The sequence below is a fragment of the Empidonax traillii genome, unplaced genomic scaffold, assembly GCF_003031625.1.
Source record: "Empidonax traillii isolate 1590-97213 ecotype Southwest subspecies unplaced genomic scaffold, ASM303162v1 scaffold83:size2986645, whole genome shotgun sequence".
Taxonomy (NCBI): domain Eukaryota; kingdom Metazoa; phylum Chordata; class Aves; order Passeriformes; family Tyrannidae; genus Empidonax; species Empidonax traillii.
The window spans coordinates 325,629-347,252 of NW_020955276.1; the positions used below are offsets into that span (position 1 = coordinate 325,629).

Here is a 21,624-nt window from a genome sequence, read left to right on the forward strand (position 1 = left end):
TGGTGATAAATAATGACACAGCTTTTTTGCAATGTTTCTTTTGTAATAAAAGTGTTTATTTAGACGTTTTTATACATTGTTCATAGATGCTATATTAGATATATGTTTTCATTATATCTAATATCTTTGTAGTATCTAATATATGGAGTTTATGTGAGGCAAGTAAATCTGCCTTGGGTTTAAAGCTTTTATTTTTTTGGTTTTAAGGTGTATATATACATAAGGTGTGTGTATATATACATATATAAGGCATATATATAAAAATTTATGTAATATATGAATCTTTATATAGATTGTATAAAACTGGTGGAAGGTAATAAATATCAGTAATTGTAGTGAAAGGAACTAATTTTTTTGCAGAACTGGTAAGCTAAAGCTTGAGGCTAATATTTTTAGCAACTCTGTACTCTGCATCTCTCTACCCTAAGGCAACATCCTTTCAAAAGACTGTGTAGTGCTACAGTGGAATAGAACTGACATACACATTCATGGCTGAGAAAAAAGTTGATTTCCATAGAGATTATATAATATAGAGAACTAAAGTGCTTAGAGTTCAAAAAGCTTTACTTGATTCAACACATTTTTAGTAGTGTCAGCGTTGAATGTGTTACCAGATGTTGGAAAAGCTCACAAGAAAGTTAACACTGACAAAGTAGAAACATCAATTTATTTCCAGCACTACATAAGGTCAGATTGTTAAAACTGCTCAGCAGCCAGAGCTGGAACTATTACACTTTGACATGAATTTATAGACACTTAAAAGATAGATAAGCCCTATTCTGGTTTTCAGAAAAGTTCTCTCCTTTCTAATCCCTGTGAAAGCAGTATTCTTTGTTAATAGACACAGACAGTGATCTCAGATTTTGATTAGTGCATTAAAATAAGAGCATGAAATAGAGGTTCACAGAGCACCATATTATATAGGTGGAAACTTTATCACTGAACACCACTGTGAATTCCATTTTTCAAATCTGGCTGTATATCCAGTGATGATACACTGCAGAGTCTGGCTGCTGATCCATTAACTAAACACCAATACAAGACAGGTCAGATAGTGATAGCAAGAGACCTGCAGTTGCCAAAGCTGCATGTTGCAAGCACTGGCTATTTTACCTATTTTCTGTATTACACTCAATAACACTGCACTTCACCAAGCACAAGTTAAAACTTCCTAGGAAGTCTGTTCCCTTAAAAAGAAGGAGAAATATACAGAAATGTCTCAACAACCACACATGGAGAACATGGCATAGAGTTTTCAAATTTCCAAGAAAGTCTTTCCCATTACATAGTTATATGACCCCAGAATAACAACTATTCACCAAAATCTAGATTTATAATTAATCTGGTATGGTCATATATGTAACAGGGAGTGTGTAAGAGTCAAATACCTTCTGCTTCTCTGGTTTTTACCCTCTTTTCAATCAGGCCGAAATTAGAGGCATTGTATTACAACTGTAAGTCTGAACAAAGATGAAATTTGTGCTTTATTTTCTCCCATCAAAAAAAGCTAATGAAGAAACTCATAGGCATTTTGAGTTTTCCCTCAAGATGGTGATGAAGACAGGTGGCTGATCATAGTTGCAGAATGGAGCTCTGTATGCTACTGATCTGCTTTAAACTGCTTCCACTGGGCTTGCAGAGGGACTGTTACTAAAGCTTATCTGTACAGGAAGATCTTAGCAACTTCACAGCTATGCATGCAACCCTTATGAAGATGCAACGAACACCTTCAAAACCAGGCCTCTCATGAACATAGCAGATTTTGGTCAGATTGCTATATTACAGTGGTATTAGCAGTTGCATTGTCTATGTTTGGACTCTTGGAATGATCCTGCTGGATCATCTACTTTCTAACACAGTTACAGGCCTCAGTGTAGCCTTCAAAGACTCCAGAATATTGGTCAGCCATCCCAGTCACTGCACAAAGGTAAAATGCAGCAGGTCCTGACAAGTTCAATCCTCCTGGCATCCCGAACCATGTAGCAAAACACTGGAGCCATGCGCCAGAAAGGTATACTTCAGATATGTCAGAGCTATGATAGAAGAATGTACCAAGAACTTTCCAAAGGAAGCACTTACTTTGAGTCTCACTAGTCTAGTGTAACAGGACTGGCATTTGCACCTGGTTAGTAGACAGTCCAGCGACATTCATCTCAGCAATCTCTTTCCACTTAACTTGTGCTGCAGCTGGGGATCTAGGTATATTATCTTGGCCTTAAGCACTGTATTAGTATTAGCCATATGGGTTGCTATTTTTTCAGTAAAATATAGCATTGCCAGAATATTTTGATTCATGTTTATGTCTAATATTGGTAAAATATCCATTACTTTGTTGGTGTACATCTATGTATTCATGTGACATAAGAGTACATTTTCTTGCCTTTAAAATCAAACATGAACTGAGTTCAAATTAGTACAAGACACAGAGTGATGGCCCAGTATAAATACTATGGTCTTTCAATGATTCTGTCAGGTCTTTTCAACTCTGCTAGCTTCCATTTCTGGATGCGAGAAAACAGACTGCTTTGCTGCATGTTTGCTGTGTTCTCTGCTTACACAGCAGTCTTCCTTTCTCCTGGTTCTTTTTTTAATTTACCTTACCATCCATTGCATTCTTGTGCCTAGTAGGGAAAAGATCTGACTCACTTTTGCTGAAAAGCACCTTCTAAGAAAAAGTTTATCTTCCAAGTTTATCAGTTTGTCCTTTCCCACTTACCTTGGCAGGAGTAATTGATTTTTATTTCTGCATACCATCACATGCACCCCAACCATCTCATTGCTCCTGACACTCTGGACTGAAACAGCTGCCCTTTTTAGACACCATTCAGTGCTGGATTTGCTTGTGCTGTTGTTTTCAGGAGGAATTTTAGGATTATCATCTGGTAAACATATTCAGAAAAAACTTGGAACTGCTTCAGGATTTGCACAAAACCAACGAAATTGTATGGTAAGTAACATAATAATACCCTGACCAAAATTCCATGACCATTAATCTGCTGTAGAGGAATCCTTGCAAGGATTAGAAGGTATTAGATACCTGCCTATTACTCCTCTTTCTGTATCTCCAGAAAACTCTTTCTGAACATTTTTGGTATTGACACAGATTTAAGAAACCTGTCTTTCTTACATTTTTAACTCTTGGGATATGCAGCCCACGTAATCTACACTTCTTAGATTTTGGCCTCACCAACAGGAAGGACAACAATGATATTTCAGTCAGCTCCTCATTCAAAACTTCTGCTGTTTAGCAGGATTCTGTTTAGCTGTTTAGCTTCTCCTACCACTTCTTAAACTGGAGAAGCAATTTTATGTTTTTATGTCATTTTTATTTCTGCTCTGCTTCTCTGCATTACTGCTCAGCTTTCTCCAGTATCTGATACTTTGGCTGCAAAATCTGCTCTTTCATGTCACAGACAAACTCAGGCTGAGTTCACAAAATTCTCCTGGCATTACTTTTTTATGATGTGTGTACACACTGGGGAAAACTAACTCATACTTGATTATTTTTTGTTCTTCCCACTAAGCATTCTCTGCTGGCCACTATAGTGAGACAAATGCTCAGTCTAAGGTGCAGCTCATACAAGGACTGGACTGCTGTACTGAAACGCATCACTTGCATTTCATGTGCTAAAGTAAGAAGCTCACCTTCAAATATGGGCTGGTTTTTAACAAAAGATAATGTTTTTACGTCAATTTCTTAGGCCATGGAAGGAGGAAATTACTTCCAGGCCTCTCCCATTTTTAATTCTTCTGAGATCACTTTGCAGAAAAGCACTATGGAACTACAGAATACTGGCCAGACGAGCCTGAAATTACTGTAATTTTAGTATTTGTGTGTTGCTAATATGAATTGACAAGGGTTTTCATAAATAGATGTAAGCAATTCCTTCTTCTCAGTAATTGATTATAATAGTAAAAATACCCGCTTTTTATACTGCGTAAATTGAATCCATCATAATAATAATAATACATCATAATTCTTTTTCTTTATTAAAAGGAAGATGCCCCGTGGCTACATGGTAATATCCTGTCACTAATCCCTCTCTGATGTTTTATTTCACTGCTGCATGTGATTAAAAAAAAACCTGAGAAATGATTCTACAAATAACAGCACATTATGTGGATGGATCTCAACGTACATGCTGGTACCAGATGCTGATGACTACTAACAGCCAAAGTAGTCTGATCTTATACTTGTGTATTTCCTAGATGGATTCAATATGAACAATTAAAAAAGAGTATTGTCTTCTTTTTATGATATAGATATTGACAAGCAAAGTTGTAGAGACTGAAGACAATCACAAAAATCACAGTTGTTTCTTTACTACCTTGTTTTCCCATGCTATCTAATTTTTATAAATGCTGCCAATGCCCCTCACATTCTTGAAAACAATTTAATTTTCTAAATATTTTTTTCTTTTTTGTAAAAAGCAAGAATAGGGGAAAATAAAGCAGTAATCTAGTTGTCTAACCTTTAGTAATGGATGGGATGTTGGAAGGAGTTCAGGGGACCAAGGATTCTATTCCCAGTTCCTCCATGTTGCTATGAAAACTCAGTACTTCATTGCCTTCATCTGCAAAAGGTGGAAAATCATATTTATGCAAATTTTAATAGACCTTCTGTGTAACAAACATAATTTCAAGAAATACTATAAGCAATTCATTGCATTCCCTTTACACTGCTTTTACATACCATTTTCACTTAACATGTTTAGTTCAGCTGAGACTGTAATAAAAGAGAATGTAAGAACACCAACTTTCTGAAGAACTTCTGGAACAATCACATAGGAAACAATGAAGTGTCCTGGTTACCAAGTTTATGCCAGACACCCAGGTCTATTGACCAGACAATTCCATATGTTGAGAAAAGAAGAAAATACATGTCTATTAAGATCTTAAAGTTTGTTTTTATGCACTGTGGTTTCAAAGAAAATATTTTAAAATAACAACATTCTGTATCACATTTACAAAGTAGCCCCTTCAACAACTAAAAAAATCTTTATCTGGATGGCAATTTGTATAAAATGACCATGCACCTAATATACAAACCTAACTTTGTATTCTATGCATAAAAATAATGAGAGTTAAAAAACCATCATCCAAATAAGTTTGCTTGTCCTTTTACATTTTCAAGAGAACTAAACCATATGAAAACAGAAACAGAGAGAGTGTCAGACTTGCACTGGTTTCAGTAGTCTGGTTTAAAGACCATATTTTTACAGCCATGATATTCTGCAAGTGGTATTGTTTTATAGGATGATATGAATTTGACACTGATGTGTATTCAGTTTAAAATTAATATTTCTATGAAAAAGTTAGTACAAGGCTAAATAATAGTCAGAAACCAACCCACAAACACTGAAATAATTATGAGACATATAAACACACTGCTGAATAGATTCAGTGCTTTTAGAACATGCACTCTTCTGATCCCACAAGGACACAGTAAAACTGAAAAAGGCACACACAACAATGACAGCAACTAATTACTTCCATATAAGAAATAATTGAATTCACTATTTCTCTTTATTCTAGAGAAGAGACAACCAACATGGCAAAGGTCTACACAGGCCACATGGAAAAATGACTAAACAGCAAAGGCTTATTGCATCTTACAATATAAATATTATTTGCATCAAATGAAACTAGCAGGTGCCAGGTTCTGAAAACAAAAAGGAGATTTATTTACAAATTCTTTACCACTGAGTGCTGTGGATGGTAACAGTTTGTTTGCATGCTTTCAAGAATTCTAGAAAGGACTGGTCCATTTCATCAAGAGAAATACATTGAAAAGATATTAAATTGCAGAAAAACACAGCTGCACGAGGAAGACTCTGGCTCACAGATTAGGGGACACTAGAAGATTATTCAGGCCTGTTATTGTGCTCTTTTGGAATGCTACTGTTGACTGCTTCAAGAGACATGATGGACCTAAAGTCTGATGCAGCATTATTAATCTTACTTTGAGTCAGTTCACTCTCTTCAGGTGCAGCTTACAGACAACAGGCTACATGAGTTTGAGTCCTCTTGAGCACCTCTGGCTGTTCTTTTAAAAGGAAACAATTTCATCATAACAAACATTCATGCTTTAATAAAAATGATTAATTAATTTAAAACCATTTTGGGCAATTAAAATTCTGCACTACCATAAAACAGAAGGAAAACCAACTATGAAACTAAATCTGTGGTAAGGCTATGGATGCCTTTCAAATGATAGCTTTTAGTAATTTTCTGACCTACTCCCATAAGACAAATTATTTTCTCTTCACTTACCAGGACAATTTTTGCTTTCCTTTTCACATTGTACCCTTTGCTACCTCACACAGTGAAATGAGCATGGGCTTGAATGACTTAACAGTGAAACACTTGATCTGAACAGATACTTCTATAACAACTAATACACATGAAATTTAATTGCTCCTAGTGTGGTAGGAGCAGAATCCCCAAGAGAAAATGGCAGCTCACACATGTGGGTTTGAACAGTGAAGCAAAAGAAGCATAATTTTCTACTCAGAGCAAACCAAAATTATTGTGCAGAACATGTTCAATTAGGTAAATATAAAGGATGTAATTCAAAATATTCACAGTAATTTATAAACACAAAGTTTGTATATAATATAATGTATGAATAGCTGTATATAATATCAGAAGTGATCTAAAAGTAAAGCATTTTACAAGCAAGCTCTGAAAAGTTGAACACCTTTTTTTAAAAGGCTGATCTATATATCTATGTTTATATGTGTAACTAAATATCTTTTTAACTTCAAGTAAAGATGCAGGTAGTTCTGCTTTTTCACTGTGTCTGTGAATACAATCCACTTGTTTACAGTTCTTTTTGTGTTACAAGTAGCACTATGCATTTGGTAGAGAGCAAAAGGTACATAGCCAACTGTCAATGGTTAGCTACTTGCATTTGAAACAAAACCTTACCTCTGACTTTTATATTATTGGAGAACAATGTTGGGAATAGGAATTTTATTCAAAAAAATTACTAAAATTTGGTTTTACATAATGAATGATGCAAGCCCATTACATAGAAGTCTCAAGTCCTTCTCCAATAGTACTTGGAATCTGAGCACGTCTAGTACAGACTAAAAGTCCATGAAAACTCTAAGTAAGCTGACTCAAACTTTTCATGTTGTAAAGTACATGTCTTCCAATTTATACAATATTTTAAAAAATCATAGAATATTATCATATTAATTCAAAAAAATTCTTGGAAATCATTCAGGCAAGTTAATCAGCTTCTGGTATATATGGTTTTAGAGTATGTAAAATGTCCAAGAAACTGCCACTCTCTGCCATCTTCCTCTGTTGGAAAAGTCACTGAAGCATTCAACTGTAATATGCAGTCAGATTTAAAAATCCTTAACACTGTGAACTCCGATGGGCAGACACACTTAGTACTAGGTGTTTTCAAAATCCATTACAAAACACCTTTAATGAGAAGTAGCAAAGGTGTAGCAGGTAGCTTTTTCTGAAATTTAAACAAACCTTCTCTAATCCCCAAACTGAAAGCTTCCATCTATCCCAGCCCTGAGATAAGATGGAAAGATGCAATTTCCCAATGCAATTTTATTAGTTAGTGCAAAAGGAAAGGTCCCTACGGAAGGCACAAGCCTTTCTTCCCCCACTTTCCCAGACCTCTAGCTAACTAGCTACCAGGTTACTTTTCAGAACAATATAAAGGGCAACCGACACAGAGGGAGTAAGCTGTGGTCCTATTCTTCAACTCAACATCCAAACTGCCAAACTAGTATGGCAAAAAGGGAAGGGAAGAAGAAATTCAATAGGATGAAGAGCAAAGGCTGAAGTTTCATCTTGTTGAAACTCAGCCTAAGAAATTCTTCTATATACAGATATGTAAGCTTTTATCCCCTTTGAAGTCAAAGCTATTAAAAAGGCAATTATCATTTATAAGTTCTTCTGAAATCTTCCCTTCTAGTTTCTAAAAAATACTAAACTCTACAAAAAATCAACACATACAAAGATAGCAATTCTAAAATCATCATCTTCCATAAAATAAGATCGGCACCATTTCTTTATATGCAAAATCTCAAAAGATGCCAAAAAACTTATCTCCATGAGCACTACAGGAGGCAGCTGTGAACTCAGCAGATCTGCAGAAAATAACCCAAAGGTTTCATCAGATCCAAAGCTGAAACTAAGTCAACAAATACTGAATGCACTGTATAAAAAAGGAAGGTTTATATAACGTATTATTATCCCCAAAGCGCTAATAAAGCTTCCATTAATATTGTGTGATGCTTTAGTGCTATCATTCCAGATAGACCAATTATAAGCTAAAGAAAAATATTCAGATCTAGAAAGTATGACTGGTGAAAAGAAATGGATAGTTTGCTATGGCTAGAGAGAAGACCAACGAGTGACCTTGTTACAGTTACCAGACATGTGGAAATGCATACAAGACTATAAAAAAAGAGGACAATGAACTGTTCAACAGATCTATGAGCTTTAAGACAAAACAGGGTAGTCCTTAACAGCAACCAGTGTGACTTAAACTGGTGTCTGAAAAGCCACTTGTAGCCTTACCACATCACTGGAGTTATTTAGGCAATATAACCAAACATAATTCTTAAGAACGGATGAAGTATGGGTTATCCCGCCCTGTATCACAAGGATCAACAAGAAGGCCTTCCTTCCAAATCCTGCCAAATCATGTGAAATGTAAAAGCAGAGAAAAGCAAAAGAGGTTAAATAATTTCATTCTGCCACACACCAAAAGAAAGATGTGTGTATACACATACATACCCATATAAATACATACATATATATACATATACATACATATATGTATGTATGTATGTATGTATGCATGTATTCTGCCATGGTGTAACAGATACACATATTTTTAACTATTGCCAACACGAAGCAGTAAAGCAACTTGATTTATTATATGCAGATTCTTCTGCAGTTGCTAAACAGTACACTGGTCCAAAGTTACTAAAATACTTAAAAAACTATACATTATGTAAACCAAACATAAATAAGACAGCATAGTTCTTTGTACATATTGTTTAGTATGGACTGTTAGGAATTCAGGAACATGTACAATTCTATACTATAGACTGCATTTTTACAATGCATAAATATTTTCCTTAAAGAAACAGATCAAAAATTAATTTTACAAAGAAGACATACACTGTCAAAAACACACTGGCAAACAGTCCATAACGTTAGATGGAACATGTGCAAAAGGTGAGATTTCTCCAAACAGTTTAATGAACTCACTGGTCATTTCTGACCTTTTTACTAAAGTACTCTCTGAAAACTTCTGACACACTAAAATTCTTCTTCCTCTTAATCCCCACAGGTGAACAGGAAAGAACTGTAACCTTAAGTAATGTTGAGTAAATCAACTGGTTCATACACTGTAAGAAATTATCCAATAGTTACAACTTGTAAAGTCTGAGGAATGCCCCAAAATTTCAAAGTGGCTCATTTGCAGTAAATTCAGGATGCAGCTTTGTCAGATTTATCAAGGCAAGATGACTGAGATGCAGGGAAGACAGTGGTAGGATTTCTGCTTGTGGACACAACAACAGGAGGCAGCAATGAAGACAGGGAAGAAACTTTTGGTGCTGGAGTATTTAGAGCATTCAAAATGGCTCCCTCTGGACTGACCAACAGTTTTTTGATAGAAGTGCCTAAGTGAAACACTGAAGTGTTGCTTGGCAAATGAGAATTCGGAGGATGAACAGCAGAAACAACAGAAGATGTAGCTACAACATTAATAGGAGATTTTGTAACTGAAGACACAGACAGTGCTACCCCAGACAGTGGAGTAGATGAGCTAGCTGGAGTACTAAATATCTGGGGTGCTGCATGTACAATGGGTAAAGCATCTGCAGCCCCAATAGAGTTCATAATTTTTGTAGAGCTTTTCAAAGGATGTTTTGATATTTGACAACTTAATGAATTACGTGGTGCTAAGATGATTTTTGAGGTTATTGGATTAACAATTGGTACACCTTGAGCCTCTTGACCACGGTTAGCAGTTGAAGGAGTCTGTTTTGTATTACGGGAAAGAAGAAGAACGTGGCTGCCAGCTCCAAGGCCTTGCAGTGGAACAACAAAACGAGTACCATTAATCATTATCTGAGTTCCAGGTGCCAAAGGCATACAGGTGTTAATGACTATTTTCTGTTGAATGCAAGACTCATTCAACTGACCTCCTCCTGTTTTGCTTGTTACAGCTGGTGAAGCTGCAGACATCTGAGCGGTAGAAGCACAAGTGTAAGCATGACTTTGTTTCTCTGTACTGGGAGGCACCTGCTGGCATTTTAGGGCAGAAGAACCAGGAAAACTAATGACTTTACCTGCATTTGGTGACGGAGAGGACAACACAGTCTGAGGTTTGTGAATACCTGTGTGACTTGCCATAGCAGCTGAAGTTCCTGATGACTGAAACTGAAGCAGTGTTGGCAACTGGCTTTTTGATACTGGAAGATGAGCTGGAACTGTTGCTATCTGAGGAAATGTATGTAACACCTTTTGGGGGGCGGCTGCAGATCCAGGCAAGCTAATGAATGGAAACTGCAAAGCAGATGCTAAATTTTGCGGAGATACTGTTGGTTGTGTGGTTGAAATCAGCACAGATGAAGCAAGATGTCCTGTTTTCACAGTTGATATACCCATATTTCCAATACTTGATGTACAAAGTCGATTACCCAGAACTGGCCTTATTCTTGAGGGATCACTGCGACCACTCAAGACAGTGGGCCGTGGCCCAGAAGAAGTCCCACTTGATGTTACTGAAACAGATTCTACACATGCATTTGCTGTTGTAAAGGCATTTTCAGCTTTTGTTGCAACACATACAGATTCATTAGCCGACACAGCAAAAGCTGGAGCAGGAACCACAGTACTGCTACTTGTCAAAGACAGCGCCAAGCCAATGCCCTTTTTGTCTTCTCCCTTAGAAATGGCAGAGTGCAATATATTAACTGGTGGGGCCTCCTGTGCATTGCCTTTAGTATTTACAATGGTCTGACCTATATTTAAGCCAATTTTTACATCTTTTACTTGAGCAACAGTTGGCGATGAATTTATTCTTATTGGTGCTCCTACTGTAGATGGGATCAAAACCAAATGTGGTTGCTCTGTGGCATTAACAAAGGTTTTGGTTAGGGGAGAAGGAAGGTTCTGTCTCAATGACTCTGCAACTAGATTGGTGGTTGATGGGCCACTGGCAATTTGTGTGTTAATGAAAACCAGCTTCTGAGCATTAACAACAGTGGATGGTGGAGAGGGTATAATACTGACTCCTGATGCTCCAGAGGGAGACAAAATTGGTGAATTTGTAACTAATGTAAATTTCTGGACCGGAGCACCACTGATTAAACTTCCACTTGTTGCTGAATTAGACTCAGATTGCACAACAGAATTTGTTTTGATTTTAGTATCCCCTTGATGATGTACAGAAGAATTTGGAGTTATGGTAGTGTTATTTTGTCCAGTGCTAGTCACACTAACAGGACTGTTTGGAGTTGTGGACATCATGTTGCTAGCTAAAGAAATGGTGGATAAAGAAGAGGACACATAGCAGGAGTTCTCTATTACTTGACCTGAAGTGTCCCCAACAGCAGGCTGCTGTAGTGCAAACTTGGTATTTTTCTCTATTGCCTGAGTAAAATCAGCTGGGAAAGCTGGAATGTTAACAGAAGAAGCTGTTGAGGGGGCAAATCCAGAAAGAGATGATTGTCCATTATGTTGCAGACCAGATGTGGCTGTTGCTAGAGATGGAACAGAAGAGTATGATAATGCTGTGGTTTTTGGCGCAAGAAAGGCCTGAAGCTGAGAAGTGTAAGTGAAAACTGGACTAGAAGATAAACTACTAGGTGAAATCTGGTCTGGGTTTGTTTGCACTTTAACAATGCCTGTGTTTCCGCCTCGTGTTGTTACCAGAATAGATTGTGATTCTCTTACACATACAGTCTTCAGCTCTTGCCTAGTTTCACAGGAGTCAGTTGGCTGCTGCAATGCAAGACTATGACAGGCAGAATCAGTGTTCGCAGACCCACTTAATGCTGTTGCTGGTATCAAGGACTGGCTAGATGTGGAAAGAGTAGATGAAGTCAAAGACACAGGGAATGTAGCAGTCAAAACTGTAGTCTTGATTTTGTCAGTTTCAGTTTGGTTCACCTTAACTGTTGATGATAGTAAGTTACCTGCTGAAGTTACATCAGGCAACGATAGTGTAGTGTTCATGGAACCAGTCACTTGTGACGAGTGGGTAATATTCTTGCTAAAAATTGTAGTAGGTGACTGAGTGGTAGTATTTGCAGAGCCTGTCATGAGAACAGGTGTTAAAGAAACACTGACATTTGACATTTTTGGTAAAGATGCACAGTGCAGCTCAGATGATTTTTGCTGTAGTGGCTGAACATCCTTGGATGCAATTTTTCCTTCCTGCTGCTGAAGAAAATTCTTAGGTAAAATAAGAACTTGTTGCATGACTTTTTCTCCAGTTTTAGGGTCAGTCACAGTTTGCATTTGAATTTTCACTGAGCTATTCTGAAGGTCTATTGGTACACAGTGGCCATTTGGCATTTTGTATACCATTTGTAAGGGAGTCTTTGAACTGGCCTGGCAGGGCAATGCTGGTTTGATCACTGATGATTCCAAAGGTGGTAAAACTGACTTTTCAGAAGTTGATACATTTATGCCTGGGGGAGGCGATGGTTGATTTGTTAAGGTCACTTTGTTCCCAGTATTCTTGGCAAGCAAGGCCTGGATGGGTTTGGTCCCTTTCAGAAAGTTTGATACTGATGTTGTAGGATCTGTCAAGGAAAACAACTCTAAAGTTGACCCTTCAAATTGTTTCAGCTCAGTCAAACAATTATCTGGCTGCAGGCTGCTTTCTGAACTCTGGACCACAGTCTCAACAGTGTTCAGCTTAGGTTTCTTCCTCGGTGAAAGCTCATTAGTGCTTTGATCCAGACAACTATTTTGTTTGAACTGTCGTTTAATGCATTTGGGCAGTGTCTTCTGGATTTCTTTAGAAGATGATTCTTTTTTCAGAATTCTGTTTTTTACTGCAGGCAAATTCATCTCTAATGGTTTCATTTCATCTGCAAGGATATTAAAACAGAAACTGCATTTTACATGTTTGAAACTGAAACAATTATATAAAGTCTAAATAAAGGCAGTATTTGCAAGAGTACAGGTACATGGAAGGAAACGTATGCTTCTTTAAGGGCATCTGGTCAAGGATCTTTTTCAATGAAAAAGGGGGTAATAAGGAAAGGAGCAAGTAATAAACAAAAACAGTTCAGGAACTGAAACCTGATCAGCAATGGGAGACAGTGAGGAAAACCAAACCTGGTCATTCACATCAATTGTTAATGGCATATAAGAATGTGAGAATGTTTATTCCAGCAAGGTTATTTTGAGGGGAAAAAGGGAGAAGCCAGGAAAAAAAATATATACAGAGACACAGATCTAACAAAATAAAAATGGAGACAATGACAAGAAACAGCCTCACCAGTCATACCAATTGATGGGCTATCAAGAAACTGCAGATGCCCTCTTCAGGAAGATCAACCTGGACTTTGCACCTGATATGATTATAAACCAGGGGAGATCTTGGAGACTGGGCTGGGAGGGGTGAGGGAATTGGCAGAGCTATACAAATCCATGAAGGGATGTGCAGAGGAAGGGGGAGCTGCAAGGATGGCTGCAAGAGATCACAGTCTGTGTGCCTGGTGCAATCTGCTGCAGCGTGAATGTCTGTATCCTCCCCAAATCCGCTGTGCGTTGGGGCAGTGTGTGTGTATTCACTGATGAATTTCAAGACAGATTAGCTGGTAAACAGGAGGGCTCGGGTTCTGGGCTGGCAGAACAGGTGGACTTGTGAGGGGGCCTGCAGGACAGAGATGTGAATGTCCAGTTTCGCACTGAGCATCAAGCTGAACCAGTCAGTGACCAGGGGATGCATGAAGTGCATAAGAGGGCTGAGGAAGCAGGCAGGGGTGCCAGGTGGACAGAGGGGCCATGTGTGGAGCAGCAGGGACACCTCTATGAGGGCAGAGGCCAGGAGTTGCCCTGTGCCATAAACAGCTGACTCCAAAACAGATCCACTGCAGGACACGGTCAAGCCTGTCTGCCAAACTGGTGATGTCTCATGCAAAATGCTTCGCACAAGGGTATGACAAAACGGAGTGAGGACAAAATGTAGGAAAAACAACCCTGTAGACACCAAGGTCAGTGAAGGAGGGGAAAGAAGTGCTTCAGGCACTGGAATGGATTCCCCTGCAACCCATGATCAAGCAGGTTGACCCGCTCCCATGAAGGACCATGCCAGAACATGCATATACACTGCAGGTTGTTGAGGATGCCATTCTACAGCAGGCGAATACGCCTTGAAAGAAGCTGCAGCCCATGAAGAGCCTATGCTGGAGTAGGCTCCTGACAGGAACTCTGGCTTATGGGGGACCCACAGAGTCTTACCCTGAAAGACTCTAGTCTGTGTAGACAACCCAGAATGGAGCAGTTTGTGAAGGACTGTATCCCATAGGAGGGACTCCACACTGGAGCAAGGGGGAGGAAGGAGCAGCAGACACTAACTCTTATGAACTGACCTCCCCAGTACCGATCCCTCCTGTACCACTTGGCAGGGGCAGAGCTGGAAGAATTGGGAATGAAGATGAGCCTTTAAAGAAGGTGGAAATGGGAAAGGAGGGGAGGTTTAGCTTTTATATTTGTTTTTCACCATCCTACTCTATTTTTAATTGGCAATAAATTAAATTAATTCTTCCCAAGTGAGTCTGTTTTGTCTGTGACAGTAACTGGTGAGTGATCCCCCTTGTCTGTACCTTGACCCTTGAGCATTTCTATATTGTTTTCTCTCCCTGCCCCATTAAGGAAGAGGGATGACAGAGTGGCTGGGTGCGCATATGACAGCCAGCTAAGGTCAACCCCCCATAAAAGTAAATACCACACAGGTCTACCATGTTATCACAGATACAGTTAAGAACAAAAAGAAATGGTAAACACTTAAATAAAGCAGAATTTTCATCTTGGTCATGTCTGCCCTCTTCAAGTCAGATGCATATCACAAGCTATTTTGGTGTTATCACAGTAGTAAAGGTAAAAAGCAGGACACAAGCTCACATGGAAAAACTGAGTTCCCAAATCACCTTGATTCAGCTCCTGCATCAAGTTCAAGCTCCTGAATTCCAATAAATGCTTACCATTGTCTGAGTGATCTTTTATGGGAACTTCTACATGTTCTGCAGACTCTGGTGATTTACCGCATACTACTGCAAAAGATTCTTTGCCAGAATCAACTTCACTTTCATCATTACTCCACAATTCTCTGGTAAATTTATCATGGTCTGGATGTCTTTTAAAGTCATCATAGTCCTTCTTCAATCTAGACCTTGAAAATAACAAAACTAACTTTACTTTAAAACCACACTGTTTTAAACATTATTTTTATTTGTATCTGCTGCCATACAAAAAGTTGGTATAGATTTAACTGCCTGTGCCCCTCAAAAAAATTTCAGTGTAGCTCTGTCTGCAAGTCTCTGAAACCCAGAAAATCTGAAGTGACACTAAGGTCCTTTCCTTTACCAAAACAGAATCCTACATCATTAAGTTCTCTAACAATAAGCAAAAAGACTGAGTCAAATACGATCATCACTGTTTTACTTCATCCATCTTCTGTTTCTTCCTTGGCCTTCCATAGTGACAAACCTACCTATATGGACTTGAGTATTAACTGTAACAATCCTACTGCTTCCTCTGACAGCAACCCCAGCTAGAGAAGTAAGTAAATCTCGTTTTTCTGGAATGCATCATGCTGTTGGCCCAGCTGCGGGACTGCATTGTAACTTTCTCCTTAGAGAACACTTTCTTATCTCTGAGCCATTAGAACAGCTGCTTCTACCAGTTCCATAGGTTCACACATAACAGAAATACATAGCTACTTTACTCATTGGAACACCATCCAGAAACATATCCACTTACCTTGATACTGCTAAACTGCTACATTTCCATTGTCCCTTCTAAACCATTGTTTAGGTGGGATCCAGTGGGTATTTTAGTGTACAAATACAGTTAACTTTACGATTCAGCTGGTGATTACCAACACAATACCCAGGATTATTTAGCAAATTAATAAATAAATTATAGCAATTAGCACCTTGTATGGAACAGAATCAAGACTCTATTCTGGACCTAATCCTTATGACACTACGAAGAAGATCTTAAATTTACCCATTCTTTTGCATTAAAATAACAGTTGTTTGCACTGAGTGCAGCAATGGCCAGTAGCTCTCTAAGAGACAGCAAGGGAGGAGCCAGCATGATGTCACAGCTCACAGGGCACAAGCATCACCAACCAGCACACCATACCACCGCCCTTGAATGAGGCAGCAGGGCAGGCCTGGTTTCAACCAAAAGCCCAGACTAACAGCAAGTTCCTGGTGCTGAGGCAGGTCTGAGGCCAAGCTGGGAAATCAGTTCAAAGGTTTAGATCAGAACCAGGTCCAGTAGCTGCCAGGGTCAGGACCCAGTTGAATGATTTCTGAACAGCTCCATAATGTCGACGCAGGTAGGTCAGTCTGAGAGTCAGTCCAGATCAGCAGGACTCAAGGCCATGCACAGTAACTGATGTAGTTGAGGTGGAAACTGGAATAGAAACTGGCAGAGATTGAAGGCTGCAGAATGACCTGAAATGGGGATCCTGGACCCACAGACATGTGGTGTGGATGGAAGGCCACGTGAGCCTGCTAAGAGTCAGTGAGACGTTATTGTTTATTCACAGCTTTGGCACCCTCACTGAGAAAAGACAACACTAAAGTCTGCATGAAAATGCAGTGTGGACAGTACTTCAACTCTGTCATTAGGGTTTGAGCTTGGAGTCCAGGTGTGGAAGAATTATAGAAGGATACCAGGGAACCACTACTGTATTTAAGCTTCTGGATGGAATTCCCTTTTCTTCTTCTTTTCTTCTTTTCTGCTATGTGGCCAGTATACAGCTGTAATCAGTGGGCACAAGTAACTTTTTGTTTTAAACCTTGCTGCTATTCAAATACCATTCAAGATTATTCTCTATCATAGTTCTGAAGAGACCAGAGGACCTTTCAGATGGGAAAGAAAACGATTTTGATCATAAAGTGTGCTCCTACTAGTTAAAGACAATAAAAAAGGAAGGAAAACTCCAGACCCTTATTCCATAGTGCGGTATAAGGAGGAATGAGCTCTGCCCATGCCTCCACAACTCAGAAGTTCAGAACTGTTGTTCAATTAGTAGTCGTTAGCAGCTCACTGAGATACCCTATAGACACAACACTGACAGCAAGACTTGTGGTACTGATGTTTACACCACCATAAGCAAATTTCACTCAATTGCTTTTTCCCTTTTACATGATACCTTTCTTCATCACTGTCACTGCTGCTACAGAAGCTGCACAATGAACAAGATCAAGACATTGACCTAGAATCCCTCACCCATTTTTCTTTCCTCCGCATGATTTAGAAACACTGTTTTTCAGAGGAGCTGTTCCCTCCTACACTGTGTGTATGGTGTATGTCCAAACAGTTATGTCATGGAAATATTCAGGCTATCATTGTAGAATAAACTATGGTTACAGCCTAAAAGATAAATACTAAAGAAATATGAGTTGAATTAATTAATCTCAGAAGTTACCTATGCTTCTCTAGCTATCAGCACATATACTTGTAAGGTCCAGATTAAAATTTACTCCTATCACTCACAGCTCATATATAACATTGGAACACACTTTAAATGACAGTTCTGTATTCTATAACCACATTGACACGGCATAGGCAACAAACAGGAGGAGATGGAAGCCACTGTGCTGCTGGAAAGTTATGGTCTTGATGCCTTACTGAAACCTGGGACATGACTGGAGTGAGACTATCAATGGCTACAGGATGTTCAGAAGAGATAGGGGAGGAAGGAGAGGCAGAGGGGCTGCTCTCTACATCAAGAAGTGGTTTGAGTGTGAAGAGCTGTCTCTGAAGAACAGCCACGAGCAGGTCAAAAGCCTGTGGGTAACAATCAGAGATAAGACAACAAAGGGATCCTTGTGGTTGGTTTTCCATTACAGGCCCCTGATCAAGGGTTGCCTATTGACAAAGCTTTCCTGCTCCAGCTACAGGAGGCATCATGCCCATAGGTTCTTAAGACAGCAGCCCTACCAGAGGGGATATGATACTGGATATGATGGGCACCAAAGTAATGAGCTAATCTGGGACATTAAGACTTGGGCTGTAGGGATCATGCATCAGTGGAATTTGCAGTCCTGAGGGATATGGGTCAGGTAAGGAGTAAAATTAGGCCCCTGAACTTTAGGAAAGCAAAGTTCCAGCTCTTTAAGGAGATAGTCAACAGGATGCCTTGGGAAACTGCCCTTGCCCTCAGGGACAAGGGAGCAGATCAGAGCTGGCAGATCTTTAAGGAAGTCTTTCACAGAGCACAAGAGCTGGAAATACCCATGGACAAGAAATCAGGTAAGGAAGGCAAGAGACCAGCACGGGTGAGATGGGAACTGCTGGTCAGACTGAAGGGCAAGAAGAATATGCACAGGCAACAGAAATGGGAATAGGTACTCTGGGAAGCATATAGAGATGAAGTTCGGTTTTCTAGGGATGGGGTGAGGAAGGCAAAGACAAATCTGGAACTGAACTTGACAAGGGATGTAAAGCATAACAGGAAGGGCTTCTACAGATATATTAACCAGAAAAGGAAGGTCAAAGAAGGTGTGCCCCTTCTTATAGACAAGGCTGGAAAACTGCAGCATTGAGAAGGCTGAGGTATTCAACAATTTTTGCCTCAGCCTTCAAGAGGCAGACTCTCTTCCCCCACCTCCTGAGTGGATGGACAGCAGGAAGGGGACTGGGGGAGCAAAGTCCCTTCCATTGTAAGCAAAGATCAGGTTCACGACACCTGAAGAATCTGAATGCACAGAAGTCCGTGGGACATGCACCACAGAGTCCTGAGAGAATTGGCTGATGTAGCTGCCACAACACTCTTCATGATACTTTAAAAAAGTCCCAGGTGACTAGAAAAGGGGAAACATTGTACCCATCTTTAAAAAGGTTGAAAGGAGGACTCAGGGTACTACTGACGTCTCAGCCTCCCTTCTGTGCCTGGGGTCATCATTGCACAGACCCTCCTAGAAGCTCTGCTAAGGTGCCTGAAGGACAGGGAGGTGATTTGGGACAACCAGCAGGGCTTCACGAGGGACAAGTCCTGCCTGACCAACCGAGTGGCCTTCTACAAGGGAATGACTACAGCAGTAGATAAGGGAAGGGCTACAGATGTCATTCATATGGAATTCTGTAAAGCCCTTGCCATGATCCCCCACAACATCCTTCTCTGTAAACTGGAGAGAGAGATAGATTCGAGGAGTGGATTGTTAGGTGGATAAGAAAGTAGTTGGACAGTGGCTTCCAGAAGATAGTGGTCAATGGCTCAGAGTCCCGATGAACATCAGTGACCAGTGGTGTTTCTCAGGGGTCCAGACCAGACCCAGTGTTATTTAATATCTTCATTAATGACATAGATGAAGGGATTGAGTGCACTCTCAGTAAATTCTGCAGATGAGATCAAGCTGAGCAGTGTGATTGCCACATCTCAAGGAGAGGATGCCATCCAGACAGACATGGACAAGCTTGAGAAGTGGGTCCATGGGAATCTCATGAGATTTAAAAAGACTAAGTGCAAAGTACTGCACCTGGGTTGGGGTAACCCCCAGTATCAATATAGGCTGGGGAGAAAAAGGGACTGAGAGCAGTCCTGAGGAGGACTTAAGGATGCTAGTAAGTCTGAGAGGGCAGACATTATCCAGCAATGTGCACTTAAAGCCCAGAAAGACAACTGTATCCCAGGCTGCATCAAAAGCAGCATGGCCAGCACATCTAGGGAGGTGATTCTGTCGCTCTGCTCTGTTCTGGTGAGACCCCACCTGGAGCACTGCATCCAGTTCTGGGGTCCTCAGCACAGGAAGGACTGTTGGAGCAAGTCCAGAGGAGGCCACCAAGATGATTAGAGGGTTAGAGCACCTCTCTTCTGAGGAAAGGCTAAGAGGATTGGGATTGTTCAGCCTGGAAAGGAGGCTTTGGGGTGACCTAACAGCAGCCTTCCAGGACCTGAGGGAAGCCTACAAGAAAGATGGAGAGAGACTTTTTACAAGAGCATGTAGTGACAGGGAATGGTTTCAAACTGAAAGAGTAGGCATAGACTGGATACTAGGAAGAAATTCTGGAGTGTGAGGCTTGTGAGGCACTGGAGCAGGTTGCCCAAAGCAGCTGTGGATACCCAATCTCTGGAAGTGTTCAAGACCAGGTTGGATGGGGCCGTGAACTCCATCACGGCAGGGGCGTGGCAACTAGATGCTTTTTAAGGTCCCTTGCAACCCAAACCATTCAATGATTCTGTGATTCACTAAACAAGAACTAATACTGGGCATCAAACCATTCCACAGTAGAATTTACAAAAAGGATAAAACTGGACACCCCATGTACTGGAAAATTAAATCCTTCCCAATAGTAATACTATCTGCCTTATTTCCAGAAGGAGTCTAAATTGCACAAAAACAGGGAAAAATGAACAGCTAAGGAAAATGAACAGAAATGTGCATAGAAAGGAATAGAAAAAAAACAAAATTTGTACTTGGATCGATTGTTTAAAGCAAAATGCTAACAATATCCTAAATTTCCAAATAAGAATTTTAGTTCATCCATGATATCCATAAAATGAGCTACTAAGGAACCAAACTCTTAGTATTTCTATCTATTTACTGTCTTTAGTGTTATGTTGCTATGGTTTTTTAAGCATAATACCTTTTACACTTTTCTATATTAGTTTTGCCCCACATAGCTGTAAGTTTACACTCAGTGTTTAAGCACCTGCCTAACTTTTGCGATCCTTTGTCACAGAGTTCAAGCTTTTAGTCATTACTTGCTTTTTAATTTTGTGGCAAAACTAAGGTATGATTATAGTAACAGCTATATGGCTGACAAACAGTAACAGCACCAAGCTTTAAGACAATACCTAATCTCTCCATGATTTATCATCAGGATAGCATCTTCATTGTTACTAATACTTGCCCTTACTAGATTTAAATCTGCCACTGGTATTCCTCTGACATGTCTCATTCCACATGCATTTCTCATTTACAGGGTTACCAAGACCTCAAAACAATGCTTCAAGAATTGCACTGTGGAGAATTCATTAACAGCCAATTTAGGTAAGTTTAGACAGTAAGCAGAGTATTCTAAGAAGCCCTAGTATAGTTTTCTAGAGAAAGGTTTTCAGCATCTCTTAACCAAATAAGCAGCAGTACAAATCCTAGCTGTATTGTGATACACTACAGATAGGCATGCTTAGCGTTTCTAAAGCATTTTAGAAGAAAAGGCATTAGAGGGTTAACTCAACTTTATTTAAAATGATAGGTCTGGAACATAAAATCTTTCAGTTAAAGTATTACCAGTGCCTCACTCCTCTCTTCAAAGTATTTTCATCTATCTTATTTGAGAGAAGCCAATTCATTGATTAGTTTGTAAAAAGCGAATTTTGTTCCTTGTTTCATGTCATACACCATTGTTAAAAAAAAAAAAGCAGCTGAT

The 21,624-nt window shown here is 39.6% G+C and overlaps 1 protein-coding gene across 14 annotated transcripts in view; it reads right to left on the reverse strand.

Annotated features, from left to right (window-relative positions):
- KIAA2026 (KIAA2026 ortholog) overlaps window positions 1-21,624 on the reverse strand; it is an 88,579-nt gene that overhangs the window by 31,188 nt on the left and 35,767 nt on the right. For 3 of the 14 annotated variants that reach the window (XM_027881050.1, XM_027881052.1, XM_027881051.1), the window contains exons 7-9: window positions 15,216-15,403; window positions 10,341-13,094; window positions 4,473-4,574 (exon numbers count right to left, since the gene is read on the reverse strand). In XM_027881050.1, the coding sequence (XP_027736851.1) occupies window positions 4,504-4,574; window positions 10,341-13,094; window positions 15,216-15,403 (3,013 nt within the window). In that variant the 3' untranslated portion in view covers window positions 4,473-4,503. Of the gene's footprint in view, window positions 1-2,716; window positions 2,913-4,472; window positions 4,575-7,244; window positions 8,121-8,891; window positions 13,095-15,215; window positions 15,404-21,624 lie in introns of those variants that run through there. The other 11 variants (XM_027881047.1, XM_027881046.1, XM_027881045.1 and 8 more) reach the window with 8 other exon arrangements.